At 35.8% G+C, this 10,926-nt stretch overlaps 1 protein-coding gene across 1 annotated transcript; it reads right to left on the bottom strand.

The window, feature by feature from the left end:
* Positions 1–826: 826 nt before the first annotated feature.
* Positions 827–6,290, bottom strand: LOC147497912 (ferredoxin thioredoxin reductase catalytic beta chain family protein). Its single transcript, XM_086560187.1, has 6 exons — positions 6,032–6,290; positions 5,016–5,128; positions 4,344–4,393; positions 4,128–4,199; positions 3,201–3,261; positions 827–959 (listed from the first exon to the last, which is right to left on the bottom strand). Exons 1-6 carry the CDS (start codon positions 6,126–6,128, stop codon positions 915–917), a joined length of 438 nt encoding a protein of 145 aa, XP_086416313.1. The 5' UTR covers positions 6,129–6,290; the 3' UTR covers positions 827–914.
* Between the last annotated feature and the right edge of the window lie 4,636 nt (positions 6,291–10,926).

Raw genomic sequence — 10,926 nt, 5'->3', positions numbered from 1 at the left:
ACTTCAACATCAATTGAAGTAAGTTTTCACATTTTCATTGTATTCAAATCTTATTTTACCTCTCTTCACAATTTTGTGTTTTAATTTAGAGTTTTTTTAATTTAAGGTTTTTTCTTCACCTGACACGTAATTACTCCGGCAATCTAATTTGGCCTGAATTACAGTCGTTATGTCAATTGCTCAAATTAAGATAGTACATTGCATAAATTGGTCCAAAAAATAGTGTTTTAGTGCAATTGGTAAACTTCAAATATTACATTGCCCATTTTAGTGTTTTAGTGAATGACAAGTAATTGAACTTCTGGTTGATCTCAAATAACACGAATTGAGTCATCGAAATCCAGAGATCTTGTTGTGTTATTTTTTTTATCAAAACCTTAAAACAGGATTTTCAAAACCTAATCTATTACCGAGTTTTATATAGTATTTATTGTCAATGTGTCATTTACTAATTAAGAACTTGATTAATAAAATTCGTAAGGGAAGATATGCGTTTCTCTCATTTTCAACCCAAAGAACAGAGAACGGGAATTAAGAGTAACGAGTTTATCTGACTTTGATTGATTGAGTGGTCGGCAAGGTACAGGACAGTAGTTGTCCATAAAGATTTGCAAAAGTTAACAAGGATTTCACAGATGGTAGATTAAATTCTTGTAAAACTTCGCAGTTTTGGAAGGGTATCACACATTTCATCGGCATTGAGCTGAATCACACCATTCTGAGTTCTAATCATCTCATATATTTGAAAAAAACAAGGAATGAAGAAGATTTTGCATCTTTCAGGCTCTTAGAAGATGATAAAACAGATAGAAAGAGACACCAGATAGGAGTAGAAAAGAGAAAGAACAAGCCTAATCGAGTGTGATAAACATACATACAAGTAAGAATTATTCAAGTATATTTAGTACAAAGGGTTACATATTCTCTGTTGATTCCCTGATTTCGTCCAAGGTGATCTCCTGCATCGAAAATAAACCAATTTTTAAGCATAATAACCAAACATAATCAAACCAAAAGAAAAACAATTTTTAAGCATAATAACCAAACATAATCAAACCAAAAGAAAAACAATGTATAAGAAAATAAAATCAGGAGGATTATATTATTTCCGTTGAGATAATTTCTTGCTTACCCAGAAGAAATATGAAGTTTTCTAGCGGGTCTAAGTCTTAATTGAACGACCTCTAAGAAACTTGAAGACACATTATTTCGTGTTACATATATATCCCCCTTTCTTTTATTTGAGTCAGACAACTTAATATCGTCAGTAAGAATGCACAGGAAATTGAAAACCATTTCTCCTCACCTACGTAATCTAGAGGCCTGTAAGAATGCACTAATCATGAACATTAACTTCGGAGTTATGAGAAAGGTCATGTTCAGTCAAATTGCCCGTGTAAGCTAAGAGTACTCTAAGAATGCACCAATTCTGAACATGAACTTCCAAGTGCGAGACAGTCACAGTTGAACTCTGGAATGTTGAATAATCTTTATATTACAAGTGGAGCAACTGAAAATGGAGACAATTGGCTGTCTTGGAGAGCCTTTAAAATATGTTTTACATGGCACAAGTACTGATATTTTCATTGTTTCTACTGTTGGGGTTATCTTATACAGTACAACAACTGACAAGTATAAGTTGCAAAAAATGTAGAGCTATCTGTGTAGCCTATGCACTTTGTTGTTTTGATATGTTATGTGTAATAGCTATCGAAAGCACTCCTTTTAATGAAGCATACATGAGTTGTATTTTTAAAATTTCTCCCCTAACATAAGGAATAAATCGTCGGGACGTGACAGCATCTAAGGTTTGTGAGAGTTTATGTGTATAATGTATTTTATTAGTGTCATACAGGCATACAGAAACAATATTGCATAGAAGTGAAACACTTCCAACAAACCATTTCTGTTCTCCCAGTAAATGACAATTGCAACCTTGAATGAGCTAGATATCAAAATTTTAGTGAGGAACTGAGGACATTTATCAAGTAACAAAAGATAATTCCATAATCAGATGGTGGAAACCAACATCTAGTTGACATTGTTCTCAGAAGGTTACTTGGCATTACTGTAAAATGAAATTACTTTAGAAAATTATTGAAACTCATTTTGAGATGGATCATCCTTGTCTTAACTGTAGGTGAGCAGCTCCACATACAACACACTTGCATTTCACTTTTCTGGTTAACAAACCAAAATTAGAGTTTTCATTATTTCAAGAGGTCAGATCCACCACAAATCACTTCCAAACAGATACCTAATGTTCTCCACACACACAATAGTTAAACACCTTCACACACATGAATCAAACCACACCCTATTCACGTCTAGGCTCACAGACAAAAATCTAAACATAGGTTTTCTTCACTGCAACTCTCTTCAAGTATTAAACCAAAAAAACAGAGATAGTGAGGAAGAGGAAGAGAAATTGGAGCAACCTTGCCCTGGGAAAAAATTAAGACCAAAAATCGAAGTGAACAGAGAGAGTAAAAGAGATGAGAGAAAATAAGAGCAAGGAAGAGCCAAAACAATAGATCTGTCCGTGCTCTCTCCACCTACTTCACAAAAACACACTCTAACCTTTCTTACACCACACCAAATTACTACTACCTACACCCTTCACAATACATAATTCCTCTACATAATTCCTCATGATACTTATCCACTAAATTTGAAGGTCAAAGTTTTAAAGAACAAAAGAATGTTTGGGCTAGTGTAACTGTACAACAATGGTGTGTAATGAAACTCATACTCCAATTGTGTAATTCGTTGTTCTCAAGACCAAATATCAATGGATTTGGTTTGTCCAACCAAAGGAGTTTCTTAAATGATCTAACACTAAAAGATACTTTATTTGCGTTTGTGGATGTCTTCAGAGTTCAAATTGGACTGGTTCATTTGCTGCTCGTGCTATGTGGATTGTTAGTTGAATACAAACGGTAGCAGTAGTTGTGCTGGTGGAGAGAGGGTCATTATGGGAAATGTGCTTTTTCTTGGGAGGGAAGTTATTGATGTTAGTGATGAATATATTATCACCCAAAAGAAAAACCAATATCCATATGAACCAAAGCAATGGTAAAAATATTATGGTTATAGCTTCTAATGAAAAGCTCAAAGAATTACGACAACTAGCAGCATGGCACTAGTAAAATCATTTTAATGCATAATGATTACAATGAAAATTGGGATCATATTGTTACCTGTTCCCGACCAGCAAAATCATTATCTGGTGTGAGAAAAAGCATGCAGTGGCACTCTTTCCTGTCAAGAGAAAACTAAAATTATGGTACTAGCACTAATCAATTGATTAACTAATAAGACTTGAGATGACTTATAATCTAGAGGAGACTTAATATCAACAGCAGCTAATCAAATGGACACACATTCAGATAAGCAACCTATGTTCAAAGTTCAAACCTCAGTTTTGCAGATAAACCAAGTTCTTAACTGTAAACAATAATGACAAATAATTGTATCCAAATCCATAAAGATAACTTCCATTAACTTCTCAATTCGGGATTTAAGTTTGATCTACCTATCTTTGGACTCCATTCTTGCACAAAAGAGATATATCAATAGGGGTTGCTGTTCCACACACAGATATGTTGAAGAATCAGAAGCTCTCATTCTTGCAGGTCCTACTGCCAACAATATCTAGAAAACCATTATTTGGTTGACCAAAGGCGACATAACAGTTCCTTAATCATAGAGGAGCGCTATCAAATTGGAAAGGGGGTGTACATTCTCTCCCTAAAAAGGAAGTGACAGTAAGAACACAGCAGCTGCCACTTTTTGGTGATCTGAAAAGAGAGGTACCCCTGAGTTTTTAATGCTGCTATGAGAGCCAGTGAAGCTGTTGTAACAGTCAAAGAACTATTCGTCAATTAGGCTCTGGTAATGACTGTTTCCACAAAGAGATTTTCAGCATGTTGTACCTAGATGGACTTGCTTATTAGGCAATTGATCACAGTTTGTAACAGCATGGATCGGTCCTTAGTTGTTGTCTCTTTTTAGCACCTTGCCGATAAGAATGTTTTTTTTTCCTTTTTTTCCGTAGTTTAGCTCTCAATGAAAGACAAAACAACAAACGACAAAAGAGGTACTAGGAATAAGGAACAAAAAGCTACCTTTCCCTCATGGGTACACATGGACAGTTCCAAAATCCCTGCCCTGCTTCAGCAGCTTTGTCATCATAATGCCTGAAACGATGTGAGTAAGTGCTCTGCACAAATAATAGCATGACGTAGGAAAACAGATCTCTTCCTGATATCTGCAAATTAGACTTTTCAAGTGAAAGACCCTGGAACATTGCAATTACGAAAGATATGCAAGAAAATTTTAACCTGCAAGGGCAAAGTGGGGCTCCCAGTGAATCCTTATGGTCCGCCAGTCCCTGTCGGTTGAAGTTATCACTGAGTTACATGGAACGAGGTGCTAGATCCCTTTCAAAAACTAAAAAAGTTGAAGTCCTTTCTATTGATATCTAAATTCTCAGAATTTTATGCCATAAGGTTTGGAAGTACAAATGTCAATTACTCAATTATCTAGGTACTGTATAACGATCTGCCCTCGACCGGACAGTAACAAGTCAGTAGTATCTGTAAATTACTCAATTAGTGCAGTAACCTGTCTCAAGACTTTGACAACTAGAAGGTCCTTACAATTAGAAACTATTTATTATTTCTCACGACTGTTAGCGCTTTTTCTATTCAGCAGGAAAGGATCCAGTATCTTAATATAATAAGGTCGACAATCCTATGGAAAAAGGAAATACCACTATTAAGATGTTATTGAAGGATGAGATCTGAAATTATATTTGGACTACATATTCACTCCGCAAGTGTAATGCTTCAGTACTTGTTAGTTGCTTTGAAGATACTTTTTCAAATCAGATATGGATTAGAATTCCCACATGCAATCTAAAGATGACCAAACTGTGGGTAACATGAAAAATTTCACAAGTAGAAGGGCGATCACATCACACGAATGCAGCATTTGATAGTCATCATACTTACCTTGATAACAACAGAGGTGACTCCTTTATCAACACAAAAATATGTTCCAGAGCGACGAGCATACTGCTCTGAGAACTTCCTCATAATTTCAACTGATTTGTCGGAAGGCTCCACTGAAAATATTAAAGAACATCAAGTCAAAATAGTTGCATTTGTAAGGTTTTTCTCCCAACCAAAATCCCTACCAGAGAAATTATAGGAAGCATATATAGCACAATATCATTGAAGACTGAGAAAATTGTAGAATCAGCAGACACTGCATGTTAGTCATGTTCAACATCACCGGCACACAGAATGACAAAGTTCAGTAAGCCTATTTATCCCACCAAAGCCAGGACAGTTCTCATAGTTAAACACATTACCGCAAGGTAAGCATTAGATTTCTTCTTACGATTACTAATTAAGATTCTCAGTCCTAGTTTAAGTAGGAGATTGTTTTTACTAGTATCTCTAACTCAATTTTAGTCATGTAAACTCTTTAAAAAGAGATCATAGTCTTTAAACAATTCAATTCATTCACTATTAATCTATAAAACTACATGCTCTAACATCTCCTCATGATACAGGGTATGGTTGTTCTCATAGTTAAACACTTTTACCACAAGGTAGCATATAGGTCAGCTTTGCTCTTCCACTTCTACAAAACTGCATGCTCTAATGTCTCCCCGATACAGGAGTAACCTATCTGACAGAGAGATTATCTTATATTCTCATTTTGAAGTTGAACGAATCAACATATCCTCCCTAGTAATGGACGTTATTAAGAACACACATATCCTCAAAATGCAACTTTCACTCCCATAAAAAATAATGTATATAAAGCAAGGAATACATACAATGTGATTGTTTAAATCCATAAGCAAGGAATCACGTACCTAATTTGCCAAACTAGCATTTAAAACATAGGTGAAAATTTTCATATAGGGAAAAGGCCTTAATTATAAGATGTCAAACTAATTGAAAAGCCATTCGAATAATTAAACATTAATTTAATACAATGAATAGAGTGTTGTTACCTCTAGCTTGAATGACGTGGCGTTGAAAACGTGTTGATGTAGTAGAAGAAACTTTAGTAGCTGGAATTCCAACCGAGTAGTGATGAAGGCAATTCATTCTTCTCGAGTAAATGTTTTTGTTTTAGATTGGTTTTGTTTGGTTTTGTTTTGTTTTTTTGAGACATGCGCGCCACTCGTTTGTGTATTAATAATAGTAATAATATTTCTCAGAGATAGACCACCAGATGGCTCGCTCCTCTTTTTCCAGCCAAACAAAACCATTTTTTTAACCCAGTTCGTGATTTCGGACGGAATATATCGAAATAATTAGATTATTAGGGTCCAAAAATGCAAATCTCGAAATTTTCAAGGGGTTCCGAAATCCCAAACTATACTTAAGTAAACCAAGTTGAGTTTGATCTGTGTGTGTTAACACACAACTTAATAGCTAGAAAACATCATTAGAACATTATTAAAACCAAAGAGAAAGCGGACTATACGACATTTCTATTACAAGATCAATGGAAATGTTAGGAATACATGGCAATTGCAATGCATATGAAGATGATTGGCAATAAAGCTATAAATAATAATCCGCATTAGTTAAGACATAGATACATTTATAAAATAAAAAAATAAGGCTTTTGCAATCACAAAAGTTAGTGTCTATCCGTCATAATTAAAACAATCAAATTTACATCCAAATCCAACTACAGTAAACAATAGAACTAAAATGTGTAAGGTTCTTCACACTTACTCAAGTGAACAATTTTTTGCGCGTCCCAATTGAAGTATTAATTGAAACCAAGCTTTCCACATGATTAGGCTGATATCTCTTGACAACAGGTGTGCAATCTTCGCCAGGTACCTTACAATAATTGATTTCCTTCGAAATATTTTCGTGCAGATCAAGACCATATAACCGTTCCCCCGATGAAAGTAATACCTTGCCATTTTGAATGTCTACAGGGACTGGTGGATGTGATATCAACAGTGATCCGAAACTCGTAAGTCCAAATATGATTCCTGTAGTCCTTCATTCTCCAAAAGATCAATGTCCAAAAACCTGCGTCTGATCCATCTAACGTAGTAACAAGGCATAAATGTCCTCCTAGAACTTTCAAATACACAGATGAATGAAGCCCCGAAAACTCCAAATAAGACTTGTATATATTGCAACTTGGTCAAGGAAGGAGCTGAAAATTTTCATCTTGCAAACTGAAAGAGAGAATGCCACTGGGATGACCACGACTTCTAGTTATCCAATACAGTGCTCCATCAATATAAGCACTTTGGCTGAATCGAATATGAGATGTCATCTAGTTGCCTCTGTTAGAAAAATGATTTGCTCAAATCCATTTAAATATGAAATGGGTTTTTTCAAACAAGAAAGTGAAATGGTTTTTTGAAAAAACCTTTTCAAAACCTTTTCAAAATGATGCATTTGTTTGAAACAATGCATTATGCGAAAAGGTCGCGACCTTTCGAAAAAATCTTGTTTGGTTTGAAATAGTGCATCATGCCAAAAGGTGCAACCTTTCGAAATAAGGCACCGGTTCAAAAGTGATCTTTATATGCCGAAAATGGGTGTGTCCTTCGAAACATGTGACTTTTCAAAGAGTTGCTTACTTTTTCCCAAGAGTATTTGTATTGTTTGAAAAGGCACCACTCACCTATAAATAGTGGATGAATTTGGAGAAAAATAAACTAGATCACTGAGTTCGATCTTTCTCTTCTCCCTCGTTCTTAGTCAAATACTATGTTGTGTTATTTGAGTCCATAGAATTGAAGTGCTAGCTTTCTATAGAAGGAAATCCGTTCTATCTTGGGAGATAGTTTCCCATCAACCTTCAAGCACCGTGAGGGGGAAAATCTGTCTTAAGGACATAGTGTATCTACACTAGGCTCGGATTTAATTAAGAAGTACAAAACACTTACAATACAAAAGGTTTGTATAGTTTGGTAATTGGTAAAGAGTAAGTACAATTAAGTTGTATATTCCTAACAACTTAAGACAGATTTTCTTTTTCTTCTTCTTCTTTACCGAACAGAATTTGTTTATGTTTTCTTTTCTTTTTTGGTTTAAGGAAATAATAAAGTGTAGTTATATTTCAGAATATGGCAACACCACTAGTTACTCCCCGGCATTCGTTCCTCTTGTTGTTTCCCATTCATTTCCTCTCATGGGGAGAAGCCCGAAAAGTTCAATGGAACCGATTTCAAAGTTACCGCAAACGTAAGATGCTCTTCTATCGACTACCCGAACTTGGCAAGGTTTCTATGGGATAAGGCTCTCGATGTAAGCCCCGATGAAACCGACAAGGAGAAGGTTTTGGCAAGGATGCTTGGTTTCATGCTGATTTCTTGTGTAGAAATTACGCCCTTAGTGGGTTGGTGACTCATTATACAATGTGTATAGTGTGTTCAAGACGCTAAGGAACTTTGGGATTCGTTGGACAAGAAATACAAGAGTGAAGATGTTGGCATGAAGAAATTCATAGTTGGCGATTTCTTGATTTCAAAATGACGATAGTAAGACCGCCATAAGCCAAGTCCAAGAACTTCAAGTAATCCTCCATGATGTCATTCTTTGAAGGAATGACCCTAGGAGAATCTTTCCAAGTGGGCTGCTATGATTGAGAAATTACCACCATCTTGGAAGGATTTTAAGAACTATCTTAAGCATAAACGCAAAAGATATGAATCTTGAAGAACCGATTGTCCGTCTAAGGATAGAGGAAGATAACCGCCTATCGGAAGAAGGGCAAGGATCCCATGGTGGCAAAGGCCAATGTTTTGGAAGGATCAAGTGCTAAGGGAAAGAGGAAGCACCAAGACAAAGCTCAAGGTGAAGAGAGTAGTAGCGCACTACTAAGTTCAAGGGCAAGTGCTTCTGATTGTGGGAAGAGGACATTGGACATAAAGGAATGTGAATGAAAGCCGAAAAGAAAAGTATAAAAGCAAACTGAAAGCCGATGTGACAATGGACACACTTTCTAACAATGTTAATGACATGAACCTATCTGCTGTGGTTTCTGAATGTCTCATGATTGGAAATGAAAGGGAATATAATGGTGGGTGGATACTGGTGCTACTTGCCACATATGCTCCAACAAGTCGATGTTCACCACTTATCATGTTGTGGAAAAGGAAGAACAACTCTTTATGGAAAACTCTTCTACGTCCAAGGTTGAAGGCAAAGGAAAGGTGGTGATAAGGTTGTGACGGAAAGGAACTAACTCTCGAATGAGGTGCTCTATGTGCCCGACATTCGCATAAGAACTTGGTTTCGGGTCATTTCTTGAGCAAGAATGACTTTAAGTTAGTCTTTGTTTCTGATAAATTTGTACTAACTAAGAATGATGTATTCGTGGGAAAGGGCTATCTTTAGGATGGGCTCTTTAGGATCTCTTGTTTTACTATTGTGCCAAAAAGCGCCAATAAAGTTGAATCTTCTGTTTACTTGATTGAGTCTTCACATGTATGGCATGGTAGATTAGGACATGTTAATTATGATACTTTGCGTAGATTAATTAATTTGGACTATATACCAAAATTAAAAATAGAACCACACCATAAATGTGAAACTTGTGTAGAATCCAAGTTGACCAGATCATCCCTTCATTCCATTGAAAGAAGTACTGAACCTCTAGACTTAATACACAGATATATGTGATCTTAAGTACGTGCAGACTAGAGGTGGTAAAAAGTATTTCATTACTTTTATTGACGATAACACTAGATATAGTTATGTTTACTTGTTGAGAAGTAAAGATGAGGCAATTGAAGTGTTCAAACACTATAAAAATGAAGTTGAAAATCAACTAAGCAAAAAGATTAAGGCTATAAGGAGTGATAGAGGAGGTGAATATGAATCACCTTTTGAAGGTTTCTGTTCTGAACATGGAATCATTCATCAAACTACGGCTCCTTATTCACCTCAATCAAACGGTATTGCAGAACGCAAAAACCAAACTCTAAAAGAGATGATGAACGCTATGTTGTTAAGTTCCGGTTTACCCCAAAATTTGTGGGGGGAAGCTTTGCTTTCTGCCAATTACATTCTCAACAAGATTCCTAACAAGAAGACGCTTTAAAACACCATACGAATTGTGGAAAGGTCATCAGACTTCCTACGAATTCTTAAAAGTGTGGGGGTGTCTTGCTAAAGTGGAAGTTCCTAAACCTAAGAAGGTGAAGATAGGACCCAAGACTATTGATTGTGTATTCATTGGATATGCAAACAATAGTAGTGCATCGTTTTTTCGGGTTCATAAATCGAGATTCAAGATATACATGTTAATACAATTATAGAGTCAAGGAATGCTTCATTCTTTGAAAAGATGTTTTCATTATAACATGTGTATAGAGTCAAGTTCAACAAAGAGAACTTTAGATGCTACAACTAGTAACCATCCTACACAAAGTTTAAATTGAGGAGGAACCTAGGCGTAGCAAAAGGTCAAGGACGCGTCAACGTCTTTTGGACCTGATTTTCTAACATACTTGTTGGAAAATAATCCTCAAACGTTCAAGGAGGCAATGTCATCTCAGAAGCTACTTATTGAAAGAAGCAATAAATAGCGAGATTGAATCCATAATGCAAAATCATACATGGGAATTGGTAGATTTACCACCAGGTTCCAAGACTTTGGGATATAAGTGGATATTCACAAAGAAATTTAAGACTGATGGATCAATCGACAAGTATAAAGCTAGACTTGTGGTCAAAGGCTTTAGACAAAAGGAATGATTGGATTATTTTGACACTTACTCTCTAGTTACAAGAATAACTTCCATAAGGATGCTAATAGCAATAGCATCAATACATGGATTTGAAATACATCAAATGGATGTAAAGACGGCATTCTTGAATGGTGAGTTAGATGAAGAAATATACATGGAACAACCTGAAG

Source organism: Coptis chinensis, chromosome 5 (assembly GCF_015680905.1).
Source record: "Coptis chinensis isolate HL-2020 chromosome 5, ASM1568090v1, whole genome shotgun sequence".
NCBI lineage: Eukaryota > Viridiplantae > Streptophyta > Magnoliopsida > Ranunculales > Ranunculaceae > Coptis > Coptis chinensis.
The sequence above is the reverse complement of the archived record's forward strand: the minus strand, read 5'-3'. Positions and strand labels throughout refer to the sequence as shown.

Bases quoted from the DNA above. Each gene is read 5' to 3' on its own strand.
- LOC147497912 (XM_086560187.1), bottom strand. From the start codon at position 6,128: ATGAATTGCCTTCATCACTACTCGGTTGGAATTCCAGCTACTAAAGTT. The intron at 5,129-6,031 runs GTAACAACACTC...TAATATTTTCAG, and splicing joins CCACGTCATTCAAGCTAGAG to TGGAGCCTTCCGACAAATCA. The intron at 4,394-5,015 runs GTAAGTATGATG...TTCAACCGACAG, and splicing joins TCACCTCTGTTGTTATCAAG to GGACTGGCGGACCATAAGGA.